The sequence below is a fragment of the Pinus tabuliformis genome, chromosome 5_1 (assembly GCF_031772625.1).
Source record: "Pinus tabuliformis cultivar Carrire ecotype Pingquan chromosome 5_1, CPIR1, whole genome shotgun sequence".
Classification (NCBI taxonomy): Eukaryota; Viridiplantae; Streptophyta; class Pinopsida; order Pinales; family Pinaceae; genus Pinus; species Pinus tabuliformis.
In genome coordinates, this window is record NC_142305.1 from 927235326 (window position 1) to 927263211 (window position 27886).

The following is a 27886-nucleotide window of genomic DNA, read 5'->3' on the forward strand; positions in this document are numbered from 1 at the left end:
TCTGACGCTACCAAACCAAGAATCTCAACAATACTACTTTGCACAACGAAATATAAACAACAGTAAATCACACATGCACATAATATAGACAATTTTTTACAGTTTTCAACCCAACTTCGTTATATTAAACAACATATAATACAACAGTCTAGGGCTCATGTACCAGGGATAATGGCCTTCATACATCCACTAGTACAAGATACAAACTGGGGCTTGGTGTCAGTCCATCAACAACCAATCTGCCCTCAACAAGATACTCTGATCGTCTGGCTGATGTAGTTGACTCTCTTAGCTCCCCTCAGTCATACCTTGTACTTTCCCAATCCTTCAGCTCCTAATTTGTAGCGCCTGCCTCTATCAATGCTCCAAGTCCATCTGGCCACTAAACCTCGGATATCAATCTGCTCTCTAGTTGTCCCTTCGTCCATCAAGGGCACAACACATCAAGACTCCTGTCGAGTTGTTCACAGCTCCACTTGTGAACAACTCTCAATCTACCACTGCTGCTCCTTAGCTGCTTAGGGACTTCAGCCCACTATGGTCTTCCTGCGCTACTCCGATGAAGACCAACACTATGGTCTTCCTGCGCTGCTCCAATTGAGACCAACATAGGGCACGAAGGGCTGCCACCTATCACTGCAAGATGTCCATCTCCCACAATGAACATGGGCTAGGAGGACATCCCATCTTCTATTGTAGGCGTCCTTCTCCACACACGTCTCAGGCTCCACGAACTGCTCCTGGTTGATCAGATCCTTGAGCTCAACATCTACCTCTCTCGCAACTACCTTTGTTCATCAAGGTGTTGCTCACTGGGCTCCAACTTGGACACTATCACGTTGTCCTCCAACAAACCATAAGTGCCCAATCTCGTCCACACTTGGTCTTCTCTCACGCTGCCCTCCAACAGTCCACGAGAGACCAAGTCCACGCTGTAGCATATGCACCTAGTTAGGGCATCCCCACACTTAGGAGACCCTTACACATGGCTGCCCACAGACTCCACCAATCTGCCCTTTGTTCTGCAATAGAGGAGCTATTGCACAAATCTAGGCACATCAATATGTCCTTCACCTAGGACACCATCAACTCATCATCCAAGGGAACATCTGCAACACTCCTTGCTGCTGTCCTCTTGCCTTCCAATCTGATGTGCCTGCTGTCACCTTGGCTGCTTGGTAGGCCTCCCAACAATCCATGTGGGCTCCTCCAAACAACTCCTAAGGCCTCCTACAAGCAGCCCATCAACTGATCCACGCTCTGTTCCACAAATCAAGGACCCAACACCCTTCCAAGGACCAGAACTCTGCTGTAATGGTGTTTGCTTCCGCGTTTGTGACAGCCCTGGTTAGGGCACGTGTTGCAGCCCTAAACACTTATGACAGTTCACAAACAAGCCCTCAAGGGGCTGCGGCATACCTTGGGAAGCTTCTTCCTCACCCATGCTACCTTCTTAAGGGATTAGTCCACCCTTGACACCCCTTTACGCATCTCCAGCTGTGTGCTAAGGCCTGCGGCCTAGCACAGCAGCCCTAAACTCTGAGACAGTCCCCCTTTTCGGTGCCCAAACACACTCCAACACACAACGTTTTGACCCTAAGCAGCTCGGCCCACCAGCAAGGCTACTCGGCCTCTAGAATGGCAGCCTCGGACCTCTTTTCAACCCAAAGACAGTCCGCTGCTCCAGCAGCTCACTTGGCCTCCATCACAGAAATTCGCACCTCCTCCACGCTGTCTAGGGCCTCTCCTCCTTGCTGCGGCCAGGCAATCTCAGAGCTCTTTCTTGAGAGGACGTTGCACCAAAATGGATGATCAAAACAACATGTCATCACCCTCTTTTTATGGCCTAAAGAGGGGCTCCAACGAATAGATGAAGAGACACATCTATTGGACTAATTTGCACCAAGCCTACATGACTTGAAAACCAGTAATTACTTGTTAATTTCAAAAATTCATTTCTCCACTTCTACAACTCGGAATTCAACGATTCTTGAAGCGTTGGATTCTCCTTTCCGCCCTCTATCGTCTCATGCCATCACATGTAGAAATGTGCTTCCGGAGTTGTCCCAAACACGATTGGCTGCAAAACCACAGGCTTGGGTTCTAAGCCCACAAGCATACTTGTGGCACTTTGACCTTCAACCCTCGAACACTAGGGCTTGGAATACCTCCCAAGCTACACAAAAGAACAGTTCTCGTGTCAACCCAACAAATATCTCATTGTTTTATGGCTCCACTGTGTATTATGAAAACAATCCTGCATCTCCTTTTCCAGTAAGTAATGTTCACAGTAAACTTACTTTTCAAATGTAAATCCATTCATGGCGGGGGCAAGTGGTAATTATGTGAAGGGTCAAAATATTTTTTCTTGCCTACAATGGGCATCCCTTTGTTCTCAAGGAACCAATATGTAAAGTAATAAATTTGGTTTTGTGCTGTCCCTTGTTTGTGAGTTAGGTTATTAGGGGTCTACAGGCTTTACAACTTCGAAGGAATATTCTAGGTTGATTAATTCATGTACGTTTTACAGGTCTCTCTTGTGATGTGCCCAAGGGAGGGTTGTTTTCCAGGATTATACTGCACAAATGTCCTGTTTCATCCATGGCTTTCTGATGGGTGTACCTTGGTTCTATCCTCAGTTTGGGGTAGCATGCAAGTTTTACTTGCAGTAAATGTAGTCAGGTTTGACTTACCATTTGGTTAGAACATTTATGGGACATTCTCACATTATTTGAGACATTATGCTGTCATACCAGCTAGCCTATTTGCAGAGTTCTTCTAGTAAATTATACTGTGTTAAACTTCCAGTAAATTCTAATTTATTGACTACCTTCCCCTTTGCATGCAGTGGAAAAGTTTCAAGAATTAGCCCTGAGAATTCAAATTCTTCTTGGAGTGTTCTTGCAGTGCATGATAACATTGTTCTTGCAGGTATGGTCACTGTTTTCTTTGATCCACCAAAATGTTGAACATTTGTTTTTATTGGGGAAGCATATCTTCTGTTATGCAGCAGAATAAAGCTTTTGCTTTTGACAACTTTTTTTACTTTGTGAAGTGTCTAGCAGCCCAGCCAATCCTCCGAAACTGAAATATGGCCGTCTGTCAAGAATTGACACGGATAATGATGAAAAAACAAGGTGGAGGTGGTTAGATATGCCAATTCCCTTCATGGACTATTCAGAGAAAGTATGACTGTCACTGTGTGATTCTTGTTGTTTACTTTATCTAGCATATGCCACAAATTGTATTGTTTCTCATAAGATGCGTTACAAATAGAGTTCTAGTCTGTGTTGTATTAGCCATGTATCCCTAATTTGAGGTAATGTGATGCAGGTGAAAGCTTTGCTGTCCTCAATTGAATTTAATATTTTGAAGATTCCAGTTAAAGATCAAGATTTTTTGTTAACAGAAGGTATGTTCAATCCCAAATGATTAAAGTTGATATTGAGAAATGAATATCTTGTGATGTGTTGCTTTAGATGGAAGGAGGCACCGCTGTAATACTTGCATTGAATTTCTGTTTTAAGTATCAAATAAAACATACCCAAATCTTTTAAGAGCTTCATGAATGCATTTTTTAGGTTTCTTTCTCTTATAATCATGAATGTTGAGAAATGACTGGAGACGTTTCCGTTCATGGAAGCCCTTCACAATTTTTGAAATTGGTCAGAGGTAGATATGCTATTATTGTTTCTATTTATATAGATTATTAGTTCTTCCAATGCTTGTATCATCTGCTGGTACAGGGAGATCAGTACTTGTGAAGCTTATGTGGTTTACTGAATAGTAGGACAAATTATTATATATATGCAGAAAACATCATAGAGTGAGAAAAGGGACTGTTGCTATAAACTCTGTATTATACCATCATTTAATTATAAAAAAGGATTAATCAGAAGCATTATCTACGACTAAGGTTCTTGTTTCTGCATTAAAAAATAGAAATTTAAAGCCGGGGAGGGCCATGTACAAGGACCTTACTAGAGTAAGAAAGTCAAGGTTGGACAACAGTGGCATTCTTCACTGGACAGTTCTCCTTTATGGTGAGGTTATGCCAAGTGACTTTATTGAGAACTTCTGTGAAATGTAGCAGGTCTAGTTGCCCCACTAGGCAACCTAGATCTTATGGCAACAAGAGATTGGCCACAATTTTCAGCTTAGCGGTTTCTCTCCAGCTGTTTAGTGGTGAATTTAATCTCACAAGGGTTGCTTACCTATAAATATCACCACAAGGATGTTCAATAAATAAGGGTTAACGATAATGCAAGGTCTAATGATTGAAGGAAAAGTACCAGCAGAGCCTAGAAGGGTACGATAAGACTTACTCAAAATTCAAGTACACTTCCTTAAGACCTGTGTAATCTAGAAGAGATATGCTATATGTTAGGGTTTGTAAGGATTGCAGATTTAGGGTGCACGATGGCATATAACAACTTATGAAGATAGCCTATCAAGCATGGATAAAAAAAGGAGCACGGCTATGAAGGCCATAGACTAGGTTTAGGGAAAAGAATGTAGTTTTTATTGCTGAAACATGCATAAAACATCAATAAATAAGATGATGTCAGCCCTCATTTAGGGCTTAGTATTCAATTAATGCTGGTTTTTGCCTTTTCCAAGTCTGTCAAATGCAATTCCTTTTACTAGGGAAATAACACATAAATATCGAATTGTTGAGAATACAAGATTAACGTAAACCTAACCCTAGTTACCAAGGAAAAGATAAATATAAATAAATTATGGTTTGATCGACACCTATTAGAATATTGCTTCGATCCAATTGGGCAATGGAGTTATTTAGGGCAAGATCTATGAAGAGGCATTGCTGACCACAATTTTGTCAATAGTTTGAGAAAGCAGTGTACAAGGAAGTTGAGAAGATTTTTCAAAGATCAAAGACATCAGTCAACATGAATATATCATTGTAAACACAATTTCTGCAAAGTATATTATAAATGATGCTAGTATGAATATTTAATTATGTAACAACACCTAGGTAAGCCTCTGATTTTGGCAAAGGATTCCATCCTAGGAAGTTTTTTAACCTCCCCAAATTATGTGTGTTTGTAAATATACATAATCGACAACATTTTCTTCTAGCTTAAACCCCAAAGCTAGGGTGGAATTCATTGACAAGGTCTTACGTGAGTCCTAGTGTTTATCGAGTTTGATGTAAAAGTGTGTTTAGGAATAATTTTAGTGCATGGTCCCTCGTAATGGTAACACTATGGCTAAATTATTTTATTATAAACACACTTGGTTTCATACTAGATCATATTGTGTCACAAAATTGGGTAATATCTTGAGGGTCTATGTCCAAAGGTGTTTCCCCTTCTAAGGGTTGAATTAATTGTAATATTTTGATGTAAAAATATTTTAGTGCATGGTTCCTTGTAGTCAAACACCATGGCTAAAATATTTGAGGGTAGAAAAATAATTAAATCCCGTCTAGAGTCAATTAATTAATCTTCCTGACAAAATTAAATAAAATCCTATGCCAGAAAATTAATTGATTTTGAGTAAAAAAAAATAAATTATAGAGAAATTAATTTCTTTCCAAGTGGAAAGTAATAAAAATTTCGTGGTGCAAAAAGAAGTCAATTTTTGGAGGTCCTCCGCCAAGGGAAAAATGGATATTTTAAGAAAATTTGAGCCCTTAGACCTTGGTGGTTAAGTCAAAGTCAAAATTTTGAGGGAACCAATCCAAAATATTAATTTTTGGATTAATAAAAAATGGTTTTTAAGAGAAATTCGATTTTTTCCTCAAAAATAAAATATCGATGATGGAGATTAAAAGATCAAGTTATTTTTGACAGTCGAAATTAGTTTGACGAGGATCAAACCAACTAGGTGTTATTTTCCACTTGGAGGAGTTTTCTTTATATAAAGAAGCTATCTAGCTTCTATTTGCCAGCTTTAGGTGGTGATTTTGTAACGCATGTAATGAGCTTTTGCTCTCTTGGAAACACTTTTTTCATAATAGAAAGACTTTGGGGTTTCCGTTCATGGTGTTCTTCTATCTGCTGATCTATGTATGTGCTAATTATGTGTTTATCTTCTCTATTGTGTTGCATATTTAACTGTTATTTCATTTGTCGGTGATAAGAACATCCTATTGGTATGGGCTATCTTAGGTGATCTGATTCACTAGATGATCTAATAGTGTATCTTAATATTTAATAAAGATTTAATACGCTAGCCCTTGGGCTCCAAGTTCATAGCCTGTGGGGAAGAGCCGAGTCTGTTTGGGCTCTAAGCTTTCATTGTGGTGAATTATTTTGTAGGAGGGTTTTGGCTGGTATATTTTTTGAAATCATTCATCCATAAAATTTATTTAAAAAATCTTCTCAAAATTTTATTTGATCTTGGGCTAAAAAGATTTAACATGCTAATAAGAGCTAAATTTTTTATTTTGTAAATATTGTACATTTATAAATATTTGTAAAACTATTTTCTAACCCTTGTTTTATTTTGTAGCACTCGGGGTTTTGAATTTTTGTATATATCTGGGTTCTTGGGAATTCTTTCATTCATTTTGCAGGTGAATATTCAAGCTCTCAAGGAAAATTGTTGGGGTTTTGAGGCAGATCTAGGCCTAGGAAGGAAAGATTTAGCCTCTAATCTTCATCCAAGCTCAACGTCTAAGCAAAAAAGGAAGACACTAGCCTTCATAGAAGTAAATTTTAACATTTTTTTTGTGGAATTTTTTTTGTTTACAGGGGTTTCAAATTTTTTTGGGCCTCCAAGCCTAGCTGTGACCTTTCCTAGCCTAGCTGTGGCCTCTTCTCCCTCTGCATCAGCTTCTCTTCCTTGTTTGGGTGAGTCGCACGCCATTTTGGCCTTGCTCCCTAGGCCCACAAGCCTTTACGGCCTTGATCCCTTGCCGTCAGCCCTCAAAGGGATTTCCCTTGAGTCGCAGGCCATTTCTAGCCTTACCGTGGCCTCCAAGAGGCCTCTTACCCTATTGCCCCCCTCCTTTGGCCTGTTTTCCCTTGGCCGTAGGCCTTTTAGGCCTTGGCTTCCCTAGTCGTGGCCTTCTCAGGCCACATTTCCCTCATTGCTGCCCTTTCCTTGGCTTCTAACCTCGTCGTTGGCCCATTAGCCCTCTTGTAGCCCTTTTTTGGTCCTCATTTCAGCCATTCTTCAGTCATTGATTTAGTTTGCATTGGCGTCTTGTTTCTAACACTTTGTTTTGCAGCAATTTTGGAGCTAACTTGGTGGTTGCAGGTGGTCAAGTTCATTGGAAGCCTAGTCACTCATCTACAAGGCCATTAGGCCTAGTGGTTTGCCCTCTAACCCTCTTTGCCTCATCATTGCTTCACTTGAATTATGAAGCATTTTATGACAACAACGTATTTCAGGGCCTAAACACATCTAAAATAGTCCTTTTTTCATTAATCAATCAATTCACTTAAGGCATTAAAAACTAACCTTGTGGTTGAATTGATTGCATATAAGTGAAGTTTTGTGGACTATTGGGTAATTTCAAGACCTGATATGTTTGCTACAAACTTCTAAAATCACCTACAGCAGTGATAAATTCACATAACAGTGGCATAAAGGCAATCTAGCAGTCATATTTTATCATTGATTTATCATTTGCACTCATTGGGCTTGCATTTCTTGGCATATCTTGTCATTTCTTTGAAGGCTGTCATAATAATCAGAGGTCTGATATATGCATATTAAAGTCTGATATAAACATAACAGTGGTGTCAAAATTTGTTGATAATCATCTCTTTTCACTTGGCATTCATTCCTTGCTTCCTTTTGCATCTTGAATAAGTGTTTTCTAGCGAGATTGGGTATTTTTCTTCTTGTTGCAATCATTGGCTTCTTGGCTGCTCCATCTTGCATCTCATTGCATTTTTGCATCTCTTATATCCATTTGCACATTGCATATATTGCATTCTTGCATAAGAATTTCATAATTTGCATCTTAATCTAATTGGCAAATCTAAATGAGAACATAAGTGCTCTAAAAGGCTAAATTGAATTCGTGATTGTTGGATAAGATTGGCTTGTTGCTCTAAAGAAATAACATTGTTGATTAATTCTCTCTTTCTCTCATTGATAGCTAGCATTATTGTGACATTGAAATAGCTCTAATTGTCATTGCTAAAGAATTGGATAATTGATCACATTGTTTCTTCAGGTTTTACTAATATTGTGTTTTGCAAGTGAGATTCATATCTAAGTTTATATTCTTGCTAATCAAGTCACTCTTAAAAGCACTTAATTGGTAATCATAATCATGATAAGAGCAATCTTGTGGTAATTTAAAGAATTGCTAATTGTGTTTAATCTCTCTTGTGTATCTAATTGACGGATTGGCATTCTATTGTGAATCATCATTATCTATGTGACATTCTAGCAATGTTAAAAGAAGCATTGAATTTGTTTATTTATGGTTATTTCATGAGCAATTGTCTATTCGTATTCTTGGCGCCTTCTATCTTGTTTCATTGAGCACTTTTCTTTTGGTGAAGAATGTCCATATACATTGTCAAGTACTTCATTGTCCTAAATAAAATATCATTATAATTTATCTCTAAGTATCTGATTTAAAACTACAAGTAATATCTCATCTTGCATCTACATTTTAGGTTTAGTCTGACACTAATTAATTTACCTGCAAGCATAATCTTGGTTGAAAGACTTATAGGAGCACCTTTCTCATCTAACTTGCGAAGTCTAGACCTTCTTTTGTGATTAACACGGTGACCTCGCAGTCGTCAAAGCTATAGTCTTTGCAGTGCTAGAGATATCGGGTGGTTAGATTTCCAGGGGAGGTATCGTTAATATAGCCATTGCTATCTTTCCTTGGGCTTCTCTCCACAACCTACTCTAGAGACTAGTTTCAAAATAGCTAAGGGAAAGGATTCACCTAGTTAGGCATCTAATTTAAAATTAACCAAGATCTTGCATTTCACCTAGTTTTAGGTGTTGCATTTCATATATGATAGTGAAAGCATCCCAAGGCAACAACTGTTCATCCGGTGACTTGGTAAATAATTCACGTAAAGAAAGTATTTTGACTCCATTTAAGGCATTGATCTCTCAAATTTATCTAATCTAATCACTAAACTTGCCAAATTAACCAAGTTGCTAGGCCATTCGGTTGTGTCTCTCGAACTTGTCGGTTGTCGACGGGTCTTTCATCTTCACGTTTCATTAGGACCACCCCCCATATCTTCTTGTAGGGGGACAACTAGAACGAAGAGGGCGAGGATTAGAGTGACAACCCCCGCCCTGAGCCATTGTCACATTCACCTGTACAATTTGAGCGACAACATTTTGGCACTGTTGCTGGGGATAGAAATTTTCTGTCGTTGGTTCTCATGACATTCTCTTCATTTTCTCATTATCATCTTCTTCCCTTGTCAAGCGACACATTTTCTAGCGCTTCGACATCTTATCAATCTTCTCATCGGTTCATCACCTTATCCACCATTATTAACATCTTCTGGTTTCTATCTGCACCTTTAGAATTGGACGTTTGGGTTAGTTTCCTATTTGGGTGGCGATTCCACTTATTCATCCATTTACAAGAGCTTCTACTAGAAGAAATTCTGGTAGCTTACTTAACTCCGCTCCTGGCCCTGAATAGGATCTTAGAGCTTGGTTAAACAGATTACATTCTAGTAAGCATTTGATCTTTCTCAGACAGGAAGCCCTCCTCAATATCCACTTTCTTTTCCTGACCTTTGAATATAATTTTTTTGTTCCTAGTCCTCGACTAACTTTTCGGTTTTTTCCTTTTGGGTTTTAGAGTTAGATTGATGTTCAAGTGGCAACTCCACTTCTTTCATTTTTTGCAACAATTTCTGTTAGAAGCTCGCTTCTTGTAGACTTGTTGTTTTTCTTAAACAAGGATCTCTCTCTGACATCCATTAGCATATTTTCCCCTTAAGCAAGTCATCATGAATGACTTGTTCGCCCTTTGTTGTTTTACTAACATTCCTCATGATATTTTAGATTCAACTATTGATAATTTGCCTTCTTTTAGGGTTAATAATGCAATTTCTGCGAGATATCATCTCATAAAGTTTACCAAGTGTATGATAAGGTTATGTGGCTTTGCACGTTATAATCATGAAGATGTCAAGATGTGACTCTTTGTCCTTTCCTTAGAAGGTGATGCTATGAAATGGTTTTATGATTTTCTTGACAATTCCTTTGATTCTCTGCAAGCTATCGTCAATGCTTTCGAAAATAGATATGGAGATCAAAGGGGCTCGTCTTGTGCCACTAGTACTATGAAGAAAGATGAGGGTGATCCTGTCAAAGACCCAACTATCATAGAGAGGTTTCAAGAGAATGTGCCATATCAATCTTTGCCATATTGCAGACCTTGTGAGAGATTTCATGATGAATTTACTTATGTCGTTGCAAGAAGAATCCTCGATAGTGGAAAGGCAGGGACAAATGATTAAAAGGAAAATGATAAGCAACTTATCAATGAATTGACTCAAATGATTAAGGACATGCAATTCATTCAAGCACAGTTGATGAAAACCATGGAACTTAATCAAGAGAGATTAATAGCAAATCACACCAAGTAAATGAGATCCATGAACACCAAATTGTTATCCATAGAAGAAAAGCATGATGAGGAACTAAAAATCATGGAAGTTAATCACTCCAATCAGATGGCCACCATGCAAAATCATTTGATCACCACGGAAACAAATCATAAGAAAAATACCAGCTCTATGCAAGACATGGAAGTCTATCTTCAGAACAGGTTTTCGGCTATAGAAGAAAATCATGTTAAGGAGCCGGAAACCATGGAAGAAAATCATGAGAAAGAGATGAGTTTCATTCAAGAAAGTCATGACAAATTAATAAATACCATGGAATTAGATCATGCTAAATAGATGAGTGCCATGAGGGAAAGACATGATAAAAACCATGGAGGCTGGTTGCATACAACATATGAAAATTATGGAATCAAAACACGCCGAAGAAATGAATGCCATGAAAACTGAACAAATCACTCTTCAAAGTAAACTGTAAATGATGGAAAAATCATAGGTTTAGGAATTCCTGTTCAGACCAGAGGATCCAGGGGACGAGCATAAAGATCTTTCAACAAATAATAAGCCTCCTAGTCCGCCAAAGAAATTCCCATCTCATTGGGACGAGGTGTCTTGTCCCATTGAAAAGAAGTTAACCAAAAATGGCATAGTTGTTGGAAATGTAACTAGGTTTGGTCTTCATTATTGCACTTGAAGTCAAATTGTAATTTATTTGTCAAAAGAAAGTGAAAAGAATTTATTATTAAATTGAATTGACTTATTAAAGAATGGATTTCATGCTTGGGTCAATTATAGGTCAAGCCTCCATTGTAGGCTTTAGGTTATTGCCAAAGTCATTTATTGTTTGACTCCTCCATCAAGTCATCCTCTTCAACAAAGTCATCTACTCATCAAAGTCTTCAAGACAACCTCTTCAAAGTCAGCCTCAAAAGAATTATTATCAAAAGAACACATGTCAACTCAATTCAAAGACACATCTCTTCATGATACATGTCGACTCATTTAGGACGGACGAACCACTATATATACTAACCTGGGATCTTCGCATTACACCAACTCAGAGCTCGCAATTTCAGAGAGAAATTTCAGTGATCACAAAAAGGAAGTTTCGGTGCATCTCAGAAGACATTTTCGGTACAATCTCAGAGAAAATTTCGGTGCTATTTACAGTGAGAAGTTCAGATCTCAGTGAGGCATACTCTCAGTGCTATCACAGTTAGGGAATGCAGATTGGGGTTCAGTCTACCACAGTTTGGTGCTCCCACATTTTGGTGCTGCCACATACTATAGTCTCGATGCCAATATTGTCTTGGTATAACTACAGTAAGGGGGCTCGGTGCCCTCATAGAAATGAAGTCTCTTGTTGCTATTACAATGATATGACCTCAGAGATATTGCAGTGAAGATGTCTTAGTGAAAACTCAATGGCAAGTATTCGATGCTAACACAGTGAAAGGAAGAAGGGTGACTTGATGGAGGTAGTCTCGAGTCTAGATTGTAAGGGTCTTGGTCGTCTCATCTTTTGAATCTACTGAAGGAAGAATTTGTGACTGGGTTTTCCCCTCGAGGGGGGTTTTGCCCTGACAGCGTGCCTATATCTTGTGTTCTCTTCTTTTGTTGTTTGGCATTAATCTTGATCATAAGAAAAGATAATTAAGAGATCTAATACTAATAATGAAAACTTCACAAGTTAATGTCATAATAAGGTAGATCATTTTAACTGCCAACTCCTTGGATTTCCCAACAATAGTTAGAAAAGAAACTGAGAAAAATTAGGCTATTGAAGTCAATCACGGTGCTTGCCGAACTTGTTTCATCTTTGACAAAATATATTTAGAATATGTAAGTACCTGCACCTCAAGCTAATTTCTAAATAACAGAACCTGAAATAATAAATACAAAATTTTAAAGAAATTTAATCTAATGAATACTAACCTTTCTGCTTTGCTGAAAATCTGTTTACTTTGCTGCAATTCTTGTCCAGCTGTTTGTTCTGCTGAAAATCTGTCTGCTCTGCTGCAATTCTTGACCGGCTGTGTCACCAAAACGGCCAAAACCACCCTGCCGAACTGAGTACAACCTAGGTACTCAGTCTCTGAAAGTTTTCAGTTGAAGCAATTTGATTCCCCCGTGTCCAAAAACATCAGTATAATCAAGACTCAAGTTTCCTTCATAACCGTACTACAGTATCCAAATTGTTCTCCTTCCCCCTCAAAATGGTTTTTCCCTTCTCCTTTTATTTCCTCATCCACCGCCTTCTTTTCCTTCTTCGTGTCAATTTTATGGTTACGTGTAACTTTTATGAAATCGAATCTGATTTGATTTCGTTGATTTTTATTTGAATACGTAGTTTGATTTAATAAGGTTTATTTATTTTATTATTTTATAAATTAATTATAAATTTATAATTTTAATTAATTTATATTATTATTTTATTTATAGACGGGTCATTACATTACATCCCTCCTTCCAAAAACTTCATCCCGAAGTTAGGGTTGCTAAAATATATTAGTGATTAATGAGTATATGTTTTCTTAAATATTTTAAGATTTTACAACTATAATATTCATGTCTTGCCCCGGTTGACTCTTCAAGCTACTCTAGAATCATCCTATCCTTCCTAATCTCTTCCGCTTCCATCCTATCCATCCTCTACTAGAGTATGCCATGGTGTCAGCTATACTGATTAACCATTCATAGACTCTCAAGGGTGTCAGCGTTGATTATATCAACCTGATTGCCCAGTAGGCATCTGGCAGTCATCATCACACGTCTAGGGGAGCGTGATTCGCACAGTCCTCCCATGACTCTAGGTTTTTGGAAGATAAACGGTGGGCAATACCTCCACCCCTCCTCGTGGGACCAGAGTTAATGTTCTTTCATGGAATCTTATTGAGTCTTAATTGTACTGAAGTTTTTGTCATCACGTGGCCGTTTTGGTAAGCTGCCATATAAACACTTATCCATATATTATAACATATGCATCAACAAAATAAACAATTTATGTATAGCTCATACATATTGTTATCTACAATATAACATACTTGGTCATGTCCTGCTCATGTTATTGACTTTCATATTGCAATTGTAATCATTCTTTCATTTTTATCTCATTAATCATATCAATATGCATAAATAAAGCAAAATTTGTAATATCTTAATTCATAACAAAATTGGACTTAGATTTTATAACAAGGTTAATCAAATATTGAACTTCATCTTAGTATTCATAACTTAGTAAGGTAAATCTAAATAACATATTTCATCTTGATATCCACGTACTAGTAGAATTAAGCAAGTAACATATACCATATTTTGATAACATAAAAATTTCTTCCAAAAATGGTTTTGAGTATCTGATTTAAAGTAAAGAAAATATATACAAAATATGGCTTAATGTTCTTCAAAATTGACACAAGTTGGGGTATTTTTGACATATGGTTTCCATATCTTCCCAAGTAGCCGCTCTAGGACTATACTTGTCCCACTAGACCTTAACTTGGTTTACTAGACGATTCCGGAGCTGTCGAACCCTACATTCCAGTATACGTAATGGTTCGACCGATATGATTCCTTCGTCCAATACCTGCAGTTCCTTCCATTGAAGGTTATGACATTTGTCAGCGATTTAATGCCTTAATATAGATACATGAAATACATTATGAACTTTATGCAAATGAGGTGGCAGTGCAAGACGATAGGCGACAGGTCCAACTCTTTCCATGACTTTAAATGGTCCGATAAATCGGGGTGACAACTTTGTCCATTTTCTGAATCGGATAGTGCTTTTATTTGGTTTGATGCGGACAAAAACCTGATCCCCTACTTCATATTTTCTGTCAGTTCTGTGGGCATCAACATAACTCTTTTGTCTATCCTGTGCTTCTTTTAACCGTTGTCTAATTTATTTTACCTACTCCTCCATCTCTTGGATTAATTCTGGTCCTACTATCACCCTATCTTTTAACTCGTTTCAACTTAACAGTGTTCTGCAAGGTTTGCTATATAATGCTTCAAATGGAGGCATTCTGATTGAACTGTGGTAACTATTATTGTATGCAAATTCGACCAAGGATAAGTACTTTTCCCAGTGTGATTGTTGATCCATAACGTACATCCTCAACATATCTTCTAGTACTTGATTTACCCTTTCTATTTGCCCATCAGTTTCAGGATGATAAGCTTTACTCAAATTTAGCTGAGTTCCTAAGGCTGACTGCATGCAAGTCCAGAATCTTGAAGTGAATCATGAATCTCTATCTGATATGATCTTTTTAGGTACTCCATGAAATCTGATAATTTCATTTATGAATACTCGAGCTACATCAGCAACTTCGTAAGTATCTCTTATGGGAATGAAATGGGCGCTTTTCTTTAATTTATCCACTTCCACCAGAATAGCATTGTGTCTTTGAGAAGTAAGAGGTAGTGCAGTGATAAAATCCATAGAAATGATTTCCCATTTGGTCATAGGAATGTCATGAGGTTGTAAGAGACCTGCTGGATGACAATGATTAGCTTTTACTTGTTGACATTCAAAGCATTTTGCAACGAATTGAACGATATCACGTTTCATGCCCGACCAGAAGAAGAGTTTCTTGGTATCAGTATACATTTTTTTTACTCCAGGATGTGCACAATATACTGCTCTATGGGCTTCCTTAAGGATGGTGTCTCGAAGATCCCTATTATCAGGAATTTACATCCTTCTATGAAATTGTAAGATTCCATCATCTTCTAGTTCATATCCTTCAAACTTAGGTTCTTTTGGATTTTTACTATCAAGACTAGATCTTACTTTTAAATACTAGCTATCTTTTATGAGACGTTCTAGTATTTGTTGCCTTAAGTCTACATTGATATGTATGAGGGAGAATATTCAGGGTTTTCTGCTTAAAGCATCTGCGACTACATTTTCTTTTCCTTTAATATATGATATTCCAAAGTCATATTTACTTAGGAATTCACTCCATCGTTTTTGTCTAGCATTCAAGTCTCTTTTAAGTGTAAAGCTTCGCCCTACTAGATAGTGTCTCCATATCTTTAAAGCTAGTACTACAACGACTAAATCTAAATCGTGAGTGGCGTAGAGCTCTTCATGAGGCATTAACTTTCTTGAGGCATACGCTATTACTCCTCTATCCTGCATTAACACTGCACCTAACCCTTGCTTGGATGCATTAGTACATACCGTAAAATCTTTGTCCATATCAAGGACTCTTAAGATTGGTGCACTGGTCAGTAGTCTTTTGAGTTCAGAGAATGCTTTATTACATTCTTCAATCCGTTCATATTTAATGCCTTTCTGTTAAAGAGTTGTAATTGACTTTGCAATTTTGGAGAACCCTTCCACAAATCTTCAGTAGTAACCGGCTAAACCCATAAAGCTTCGTACTTCATGTGCATTTTTCGGTATTGGCCATTCCATGATTGGTTTTACCTTCTCAGGATCTACTAAAATTCCTTCACTAGATATGATATGACTTAAATAATGAATCTTTTCCTGAAAGAACGAACACTTGGATAACTTTCCATATAACTGGTGTTTCCTGAGGCAGGATAATACTATCCGTAAATGGTCTTCATGCTTTTTCTCATTCTTGGAGTAGATGAGAATATCGTCTAAAAAGACTTGTACAAATTGATCAAGATATTTGCGGAAAACATTGTTCATAAGGTTCATGAATACTGCTGGTGCATTAGTTAATCCAAATGGTACCACTATGAATTCATAATGTCCAAAGCGTGTTCGGAATGCTGTCTTAGAAATATCGCTTTCCGAAATTCTTAACTGATGATAGCTTGATCATAGGTCAATTTTTGAAAAGATAGCAGCTCCTTTCATTTGGTCAAAGAGGTCATCAATTCGAGGCATTGGATACCGATTCTTTATTATAGCTCGATTCAAGTCTCAATAATCTATGCATAATCTTAAGTATCCATCTTTCTTCTTGACAAAAATTACAGGAGCACCCCAAGGTGATATACTGGGTCGAATGTGTCCTATATCCAATAGTTCTTTCAATTGAATTTGTAATTCTTGAAGTTCTGGAGCTGCCATTCTATAAGGTGTTTTAGAGATTGGTTGAGTACCAGGTTTCAATTCTATTGTGAGATTTAGCTCTCTTTTAGGGGGTAATCCTGGTAATTCCTTTGGAAATACATCCGGAAATTCGGCTAACACCGGGTATTGTTCTAAGAATGGTCCTTTTTCTTTACTTACTTCTTGAATTACATATGCCCGACAACCTTTCCTTGAGCAACACTTCATTTTCATTGCTGATATGTAGCGTAAAGATACTTTTCTCTTGATACCTTGAATTTGGATCGCCTCTCCTTCATCATTTATACCGAAAATTCTTTTCCCATAATAGTCTACCCAAGCTTGATGAGCTTCTAACCAATCCATACCCATGACAAGATCATAAGTTCCTAGGGTTGTGACATAAACTTTTAATTTAGTCGGACAAACCCCTAGATCAATTTTGCATTGATCTACACTTAAGTCTACGGATTGGAGTTCTCCTGAGGCCATTTCTACCTGTCTGAAATCATTTTGCTTGCGAGCTGCCAGCCCACATTTATTTAATGCATATGATGAAATGAAAATTTGTGGCACTAGTATCAAATAAGATTTTGAATTTTATACCATTAATAATACCTGAGGATTCCACTACAGTGGACTGGTGTGCTGTTTGATTGTTGTTGAGTACTGCATGGATTCTATGATTGCCTTGGGTATTTGGTATTGGCTCTTTTCTCGCCCTTTGTAATATACTTGATGAAGCTTTTGGACAATCACGTTGAAAATGTGGTCCTCCACATCCCCAACAATTAACCTGGGTCAGTCCTCTTGAATCATATTGTGAGTTTCTAGATAAAGAGCTTCGCCCTCTCATACCGATTCCCTCGTATTTCTTCCTCTATTAGCAGTTCCATGAGATTTCCATGGACTTGTGTTTGATGATTCAGCGGCTATAGTATTAACTGCCATGGGAGGTCTTGCTCTTACACTTCTTGGGTAAATCTATTACCATAAGGTGGTCTTGAGCTACTTCCTGTAAAGAAATTTAGGGGAGTCTTCCCTGAAAACCCTGATTGTAGAGGTTCTGCTGGCCCGACATCCTTTTTGATTCCTAGATGTTCTTCTGCATAGCGGCCACATTCTATCGCCTCAGCTACTGATGATGGTTTCCACATCCTAACCAAGGTCCTGATACGAGGGTTTAACCCAAATATGAAGTGTTCAGCTTAACGTTCATCAAAATCTAAGTAATGAATGTATTTCACAAGCTCCATAAACTTTATTTCATATTCTTCCACCGTTTTATTACCTTGAATTAATGTATGAAAGGCTTCGGCTTGTTGTTCTTGAAAGTATGGAGGTAAATATTTAGCGTGGAATCTTTCCTCAAACAATTCCCAAGGGACATTATTCGTTGTGAGATGTAGTTGCTTTTCCAGATTTCACCACCAAATCAAGTAGCTTTCTTTTAATTGAAATACGATAATTTTTGTTTTTGAAGAAGAAGAGTACTCTCTTAGTTTAAAACATCTGTTCATTCCTTCTAACCATGCCTCAACACGTTCTCCAGCTCGTCCTCCAGAAAATTCTGGGAGTTTAATTTTCTGTAACTCCCTAGAAATATCTTCCTTTGATTTTTTATACTTAGAATTTTTTTGTTCTATTGAATTGGTTTCTATAGGTTGAGGTTGCTCTTCTTTGGTCTTAGCCATTGTCGACCCTTTTAATGTTTCCAATAAGGCTTCCAATGAGTGCATTATCACGGTCAACTCCGATGTTGGAGCAATTGGTGTTGATGATGGTCTTGATGGAGATGGTGATGGTGGTGGTGATGAAGATGGTGATGACGACGGTGGTGGCGTTAATGACGGGAACGCTGCCCGATTACGTCGCCGTCGTTGATATGTCCTTATCATCGTAATGTTTCCTGTATACATAATAAAATTGTAAAAAATTTGAAGTATACTTTCATATTTAACGTACAATTTACAATTTTAAATTTACAAATGGGTATAGTTATTTTTGCTATTTTTACCTGTTAGGCAGGTCTTACTGGTACCGAGGTCAACGAGGGTGGTCTCACGTCCTCCTTGTCCTAATGCAGGGTATTCTATCCTAATGCCTAATAATACTTAGTAAGATGCGGGGGTCTTTATAGACCATAATATTTATTTCACAATTGACCTAATTATGCTATAAAATATTTACAAAATAAATGAGTTAAATAAGAATAATTTCCTTTTTCCTCATAGCTGGGACATAATGCTTAAAACTAATATCTTAAATCATATTAATATATATATATATATATAGACTTTTATTTTAATAAAATTTTACTATTATATAAGTTCTCCAAACAATCAAATCTCTCCTACAAGGGAGCATATATATATTATATTGAAACCTTATATAATGTATTAGTCTCTATTATTATAAATTTATAATTTTCATTAAAGTTATATTGATTTTATAAAGTTATGATACTAAACCTTTAGTCACAGATTTGCTTCATTCCGGATTATAATTCCATTCCTGCTATGATTATAAAATCAATATTATTGTAGTGATCAATATTTTTTGTACTGATAAGTGTTAGACCTATCAATAGTATATATGACGCATAAATAAATAGTCTAAAATATTTTGAACATATATACCTGAACGTAAGGTCTAAACTATTCTTTAAAATTTGAACATGACTTAATTTAAGAAGGGATAAACCCTTTATAAAAGAAAACAAAATATTTATGCCTAAAAATAAAAATAAAAACATAATATAATCTGATATACAACTCAAATTTTACTAAGTCTCTCTTATAACACTCATTCTCTTAGTAAACATTCTCCACAATATTTTAATATATATGTGCTTTTATTCCCAGGCATTAATAAACTAATAAAAAAATAAATAAAATTGTTCGTCCTTAATAAATCCTTAAAGAAACTTTTATTAATAAAATTGTTCGTCCTTAATAAATCCTTAAAGAAACTTTTATGTATTAATTTATGATGACTAAATAAAATATAGACTTCCTAAATATATAATTAATAATATTCATGTTGATTATTGACAAATTAATTCAGATATAATTTATTGATAAATAATATAATTAAGTCTTGTTAGGACTTCACGATCATTTGGTACGTGCGTCTCCACAACAACATGCCTGCACAATTCATTATCGGCACTCAAATTTCCACGGAGGTAAACGGAGGTGATTGGCATGTCGACAGAAGGCCAAAGCCTATGTCCGTGTGGGTAGAGATTCGAATTACACGCAGATCATTTCTTCTGTTGACGTCTGGGTGCTTTTCCTTGTATAATTCGTGGTGCTTTATGATATTCCCTCATGGCTCTTCGCTTGGCTTGGCAGTTAGATGTTAACTTAATACTTTGATACTGTGCATAGAGCATTATATATATTTTCCTTCCTTCGATTTTGGCATTGTGGAGATGAAATGTTTTTGCTTACCAACAATACCGAATGCAAGTTGCAGTGGGTAAAGCATTTTGTAACCAGTGCAATAATGGCGTTAAGCCTTCCTAAAAAAAATGTGTTTCAGCTGTATATGCTAATGCCGATAATACTCTATTTTCTGTTGTTGCAGCAAATATTTAAAGGGAATTTGAGCAATGAGTAGTTGAAGCTGCAAAGATTGCGACTATTATATAGTCGAATTGAAGACAGTTGAGTGGACGGTTAATAACTTAATGTTACCAATGGTCACACAGGGGAGGCCAGTAAATAGCGGTCAAAAATTGATGGAATGCCCTGGACTTAATTGCAGGACAAGATAGATGGTTCGATCTTTTCGTAAATAGTGAAATTGAAGCTCTCTGCCCATTTTGTACCCTGTTGAAGTAGCGCTTTGATCTATTGATGTGTTGTAGGATATTAACAATGTTTGGAATTTTTTGACTTGTTTACCTTCTCAATTGAAGTATTGAGCCAGAGATTCGAAATCCGAAAATCTGCGTGTTCTTTGCCAATCATAATTGAGGCGTTTGCTCACAGGGATTTTGCTGTAAATGACCCTAAAATAGAGACATCCAGATTTGAGTACTGGTCATTATATATACCATAACTCAGACATTCACACAAATATAAATGCCCAATGTAAAGGGAAGTCATATGAACATCCATTTCCATTATCAAATTGGCCAAATATGTGTCATAACATCTTTAGATATGTCTGGAATTCAACCTGTCTCTCCCTACAATATAACTGATGTCCAACTTTAGAATCTATATCATCAACCCAAAATCTTAGGCCTTCATTCTTTAAATACACTACAAAAATGATTTTACAGAAAGCAGTTACAATTGTGAGAGTGAGAAGAACAACTCAGTGTCTCGTGCAAGATGAATGTCAAAGTGCAGATCCTTTTGCCATAGGGTTCGTTCCCAGTGAAGGAGTCTTCAGCATAGATCTTTCTCTCATCTGATGCAACTAAAAGAGTGACACAATCCATGCATAGGGGCAGGTTAGTGTGCTATTTAAAACTATAATGTGGGGTGTCAACACTTTGTCGTTGACAATTGATCCTTTTGTTGATTATTTCTGTCAGGATGGTCCAATGTTGGCCGTTTTTTTAATAATGATGGCAGCTATGCAACATCTTTGTCTAAGAATAAATTTGTACAATAGTGATAGGGCAATGCAATGTATAAAGATGGACTTCCTTCTGAAACTTCATTTATTACTGCAAAACCCTATAAAAATCAGCAAATAAAAATGCAGGCCTGTAATTGCTGCATGTTTGGCAAAAGAGTACACAATAAATAGGAGAGTTTCTTGATGAAATGTTGCTGCAATTATTGTGGGCATCTGCTACATTTAGTAAGGAATATTTGTTGCATTCATTAGAAATGTTTGGAACATGCATTATGTAGTGAAGAGAAGAGAAGAGACAAGTAAACTCTGTATAAATGTGTTGATGGAGTTTGGCCTGCCTACATTTAATGTAAAACCTATGACATTTGATGAGGACAGCTGCAAGGAATAGGGGCAGGCTGGCCATCTTTTACTGTTGTATAGTGGCTGCATTGTGTAAAGGGCAGCAGCCTATAGGCGGGCCCATTTAGATGTGATCCCACCTTATTTTGATTTCTTATGAATTTTTGTCTTCAGTAAAGCTGTCCTTGCATTTGACATATGCATCTTGCTGTCTCTGTTTCCACACTGATTTAATCATAAAGTGCTGCAATGTTGTTTCCATCTTCTATACCTTTTATTTCCAAATATTTGGTATGAAATTCAAGGTTTTAAACTGCAACTTATTTTAGTACAAATTTGACAAAAGGTGCAGGGTTGTTTTGTCCCAAGAGAATGCATGTATTTCAGGATTTTCTTGCATTTTTGAGGATGGCACGTACTTAACAACTTAAAAATTTGATTAGAATTGAGTTGACTATTTGCTGTTCTTTTTGTTTGCTTACTGGTATATTGTATGCAGGTGCCAAACAGCCTTTCGAGGTGATATTTGTGTCATCTAGATTCTCCAGTGAATCAGAAAGGAAGGAAAATGCTTTTCAGGAGGATGCTTGTAATCCACTCATTGTTATCCTCCATGGTGGGCCACATTCTACTTCATTGACAAGCTTTTCAAGAACTCAAGCCTTTTTGTCATCAATGGGCTACAACCTACTTTATGTAAACTACAGGCAAGTACTTTGTATTTCTCTGTTTTTTAGATCTAGATTTATTTTTATCTTGATTAATTAAACCATTATTCTATTATGTTTGTAGAAGATGCCTTTCTCCCCTGATACTTCTATTGTATTTAGGTCTTTTTTAGGTTGTGAGCTATATATGGTTCTTTGTACTTGTTACTCACCCAAGTGGGCAACCCCTAGGAGAATTTTTTTCTCTTATTTGATCAGCTTGCCAGTCAGCAGCCCTATGATGATCCATAGATAGCTATGCCTCAAAACTCTCCATATATGCTTTGGTCAGTGTTGTTCCTCCATCTAGTATACTGTAATATGCCTAAGGAAAATTTACAGTAATAAACAAAGCATGCATAGACATAAACACACAGAAAATTTGCTCAAACATCAGAACACAAAATAGAGCCAAAAACTGCGTTGCTGAGCCATTTTATTGATAAAGCATGAGGTTACAATGGGTGCTTGGAAAGTATGCACCTGGGCTTGCCCAAGGCAAGCTAGCTAAGCCCAAGTGATGAATATGAAGTCCCCCAAGCGTACTGGCTGATATTCCTTTGGCTCGCGTTGAAATGCCCAGAAAATGAGCTACTGGCTGTGTAGAATAGCTGCTAGGGCCTCCTCTGGACTCTCCACCAAATAACACCGGACTCTTCACCAAATACCCACAAAAACCCACGAAGGAATTCGCTAATTGTTGACTTTGGAATTTTGGCCCAATTTTCCCTCAATGGCATTGTTATTGGCTAATTCAAGCCACCTGATAATCCTGCTGCTAAAAGCCCCCAAAATTACTGCAATCACCAACAAAACTCCTCCCCGGACTCCTCTTGATGTTTTAGCCCCAAACTCCCTTCTTTTTGCAACCCCCACGTGTGACACCTCTAAGGACTACGCAATGCCTGTGCCGTTGCTTCTAGAACTTCCCCAAACTCGCACTTTGCTGCTCCTGGATCGAACTAGAATGGATAGGACGCCCTCCTTGGGCTGGCACTCGAAGTCCACCGAAGCAATGGTTGAGATTTCGCTCGGAAATCTCTTGTGCTCAACAACACTTGCAGACTTGGCTTCAACTCAAGCGTGCTAGTCTAAGACAATTCTTAAATAATCATGAATGACCAAAATGAGAGCCTCTTCCTCATTTTGTCAAAGAGCCTCCAAAATGCCCATGTGGGCCCAACCTCAACTTTTGCCCACCATGCTTCCTCCAATGAATGCGTGTTTCCTTTGTGGGTTACATTTCTTTATGGGTGCCCCCATGTACCACTAGCAACTCGATTCATCTCCATCCTCTAATGTTTGGGCTTCACTTTACTCAAAAATTCATGTGGGACCCCTAAACCCACATCTCCTAAGTGCAAGTACGAATTTATCCGAAATTGGGCAAAATTGATATTTCCCCTTAGCAATGTTGCTAAGTGGGAATATCACAGTGCTCCCTGCTAAAACGTTGCTTTTTCTCAAGCAACTGTAATGAAAGATGTTGAAGTATCTGCTCTCCCTTCCAAGTGGCATCCTCATCCGGTAGGTTCTTCCATCTGATAAAAAATTGCTTGATAACCTTGTTTTGCAAGTGCCTCTCACGGGTGTCCAAAATAGCCTCTGACTCTAGAACCAAGTGCCCCTCATCATCCATGGGCGCTAGCTTTGTTGCTGTTGTCACTTGTTGTCCTAGTGCTTTTTTCAGGCAAGACACATGAAAAAAGTTGTGTAGTCGGCTCCCCAGGTTAGCCCCAGCTCATATGCTACCTCCTTGACTCTCCTAGTGACTCGGTACAACCCATAGAAGCGAGGCTTGAGCTTCTCGACCCCCTTCTGCTTGAGTGATGACTGCCTGTACGGCTAGAGCCTTAAGAAGACTAAGTCCCCAACCTCAAATTGCCTCTCTACTTGGCCCCTATCTGCATAGAGATTCTGCTGGTTCTGTGCAGTTTGCAGGTTATATTTGAGAGCCCTCAAGATATCTTGGCTCTCTTGTATCCAATCCTTGGCCCTAGGGGCCTTGCTATCTCCAAACATCACGTCAACAAAAGATAATGCATCGTAACCATATAGGGCTCTGAATGGGGACATACCTATGGACATATGATACATGGTGTTATAGCATGACTCGCCTAAGTGCAACCACTGTATCCATACACGTTGCTGACCCGTCACGTAGTTACGTAGGTAACCCTCCAGCAATTTGTTGACGATCTTTGTCTGCCCATCTGTCTGAGGGTGATAACTGGTGCTTGAAGTGAGCTCTGTGCCCACTAGTCGAAACAACTCCTGCCAAAATCCTCCCATGAACCTGTTGTCCCGATCACTGACAATGGTCTTCGGGAGACCATGAAGTCGAAATACCTCCTTGAAAAACAATTCAGCCACCTATGAGGCCGAGGACCGGGCTAAGATGGCGAAAAAATGTGCAAACTTCGTCAATCGGTCTGCCGCCATGTAGATGCAGTCCTTGCCTTGCGCTGTGGGTAACTCGATGATAAAATCCATCGACATGCTCTCCCATTTCCCCTCGGGAATAGGAAGGGGCTGTAGTAACCCAACAGGGTGTGTTTTCTCACCCTTGTTCCTCTGCCATGTGTCACACTCCCGAACATGCCTCAGAACATCATCCTTAAGGCCCTTCCATGCAAAGCGTTCCCTGATGGTCTTGTATATCTTGGTAAACCCCTGATGCCCTGATAATGGTGAGTCATGGGTTGCCTACAGGATCTTCTCCCTCAACTGGGAGCTGGGTACCAAATAAATCCGGTTCTGGAAGTAAATCACCTCGTTCATCACCCTGTACTGGTCATCCACCACTGCACCATCAAGGACCTCACATGCAAAACGATCCTTGGAATACTCCACTAGCAACTATGTCCACCAATCCGGTGCAATGCTCATCAATGAAAGGGTAGTCGACCTCCTGGACAACGCATCAGCTACCACATTGTGCTTCCCTTTGACATACTCAATGTCAAAGTCGTATGCCTGGAGCTTGCTCACCCACTTCTGTTGCCTCCCCTGCAACTGCTTCGTTCCAAGAAGAATCTGAGACTGTTGTGATCTGTTTTGACCTGGAACCTGTTTCCCACCAAGTACTACCTGAACTTGGCTAGCGCATGCATGATGGCTAGCATCTCCTTATCGTAAATGGAGTACAATCTCTTGTGGGGCAGTAGCTTCCGACTCTCAAAAGCTATCGGGTGTCCCCCCTGCATCAAAACTGCTCCTACACCCTCCCTTGATGCATCACACTCAAGCACAAAGGGTTGTGCGAAATCAAGGAGTGCCAACACCAGGCAACTGCTCATGGCCTGTTTGAGGCGTTCAAAAGCCTCCTGCACCCAGTGTTTTTAAAACCGGAACCGGTGACCGGACCGGTCCACCTAATGAACCGGTTTACCGACCGGAACCGGTCTAACCGGGACTGGTTTGGTCTAAACGAACCGGTTTTTAAAAAATATATTAAATAATTAATTTTTAATGAAACAAAACTATTTTTAAGATGTAAAACCATGATTCCAAGCCAATAGAGACAAAATATGCAAAGTTTGCTCATTTATATACCATGCAAAGGTGAATATATCAAAATGGCACCGAGTGCAATACATATCATCGACAAAATAGCAAAATACATAAGAAATGAGGCTCTAAATGGCCTATAAAGTCCAAAAACAATGCTGCAAGCTATGAGGCCATTGGTCTACTACAAGTCTACAGTGTACACATGATCAATCATCAAGTCCATCACCACTACTAGACACAGGATCATCATCAGGAGCTACATAGACATCATCTGGTTCAGAGTCTGAGGATGCCTCTGCCTCATCTGCAACATCAGTATCAATGCCACCAATGACAATAGAAGTGGACCTAATGGAAGCACGAGTTTTTCGACCTGCACGACTAGTGCCTTCCATTGGTTCCTTGCCTTTCCTTGATGCCGCTACTGATCCTGGTTCTGATGCCGCCACATAATCTGCCTCATCCTCCGCTAAAGCCATGTTGATATCAAAATCAGCCTCAAACACAGGATCTTCAGTCTCCTCCACCCATTCTGATGTTGGATCAATATCGTCCAACACAATGGGATCTAGATCAGGTGATTTGCTCATCATTTGGTTCCTCCTCAGTCGAAGGTTGTATTGCACAAAAACAAGATCATTTAACCGTTTTTGTTCCAAACGGTTTCTCTTCTTCGTGTGTATGCGCTTAAAAACAGACCAATTGCGCTCACAACCTGAAGCACTGCAAGTTTGACTGAGGACTCTAATTGCAAACCTTTGCAATTGAGGACACTGGCCACCAAATGACTCCCACCAATGTGCTGCAAAGAAAAAGACAATAATTAGTAACTTAGTTTATAATTTGAATTGTAAAGAACGTAAACAATTTTAACTTGAAATGAAAAACAAAATGGAAATTGGAATTGCTTACCTGGTTGGTCCACATCTCTTGCCATCTTTGCCAAGTTTTTGCCAAAAGTACCACTTGCTTGATTGAAAATAGTAAGTTGTCTATGTATTTCCAACTGGTCTACATGGTTAGGGACCATGCGCTCCAAGCAATCAATCAATCCAGCTCTGACCTCCCCATCATGCTGATCTCCTAGCCGATTTTTATAGTGATACCTTGGGTTCAAAAAATACCCGGCTGCATGTATAGGACGATGGAATTGATTGTTCCATCTGTTATCAATGATCTCCCATATACGGCCATATTTAGCTAACCTGTCATTGTAAGCTGCCCGTATCTGCTCCTTTGCCTGATCCATAGCTTCATAAATGTAGCCCATGGCCAATCTTTCCCATTCCACTAACCTTAGCACCTTAACAAGGGGCTCGGTAATTTTCACAAGCTCTACAGACCTTTTCCAAAAATAAGTGTCTAACACTTTCTTTTTGGTGTCTTTTCCATCTGGTCTACGAGCCCACCGAGATTCAGACCATTCTTCAGAGGAAAACATTTTCTGCAAGTTTCTATGTTGACCATTGAGACATTGCAACGTGAGGAAGTGAGTTGCAAATCTCGTAATTGCAGGCCTAACAAGCTCTTTGCCTCCAGTGTGTTTCCTCATTAGGCTCAATACCCATGAGTGGTTGTAAATGTATTTTGTAATGCACTTGGCATGCTCTACAGTGTTTTTTACCCACTCCACCTTGCCTATATCCTCAAGCATGAGGTCTATGCAATGTGCAGCACATGGAGTCCAAAATATGGTCTTATATTTGGCCTCAAGCATCTTTCCAGCAAGAACATAGTTTGAGGCATTATTAGTGATGACCTGCACAACATGATGCTCCCCAACTTCCTGAATAATGTTATCCAAAAGCTCAAATAGAAGGCTTGCATCCTTTACCCTATCAGATGCATCAACTGATTTCAAAAACATGGTTCCTTGAGGGCAAGAAACAAGGAAATTAATGATAGTGCGGTTCTTTCCATCGGTCCATCCATCTGACATAATGGAACAACCTGTTTTGAGCCATGACTCTTTAAACTCAACCAAATACTCATCAATGGAAGATATCTCTTTTTGCAAAAGAGCTCCCCTCAAGTCATGCATACTAGGGCCTTTGAAGCCCTTTCCTGCAGCTATAACAGAGTCCCACATAGCTTGGTAATAAGGTGAGCGAGCAGCATTAAATGGGATATCTGAATCATAC

General features: G+C 38.5%; 1 protein-coding gene across 1 annotated transcript in view; it reads left to right on the forward strand.

Moving 5' to 3' along the window:
- Positions 1–27886, forward strand: part of LOC149167821 (acylamino-acid-releasing enzyme 1-like) — a 275851-nt gene that overhangs the window by 67152 nt on the left and 180813 nt on the right. Inside the window, exons 8-12 of the mRNA XM_089430600.1 lie at positions 2531–2682; positions 2849–2931; positions 3056–3186; positions 3334–3412; positions 22025–22232. Coding sequence (XP_089286726.1) covers positions 2531–2682; positions 2849–2931; positions 3056–3186; positions 3334–3412; positions 22025–22232 — 653 coding nt within the window. The remainder of the gene's footprint in view (positions 1–2530; positions 2683–2848; positions 2932–3055; positions 3187–3333; positions 3413–22024; positions 22233–27886) is intronic.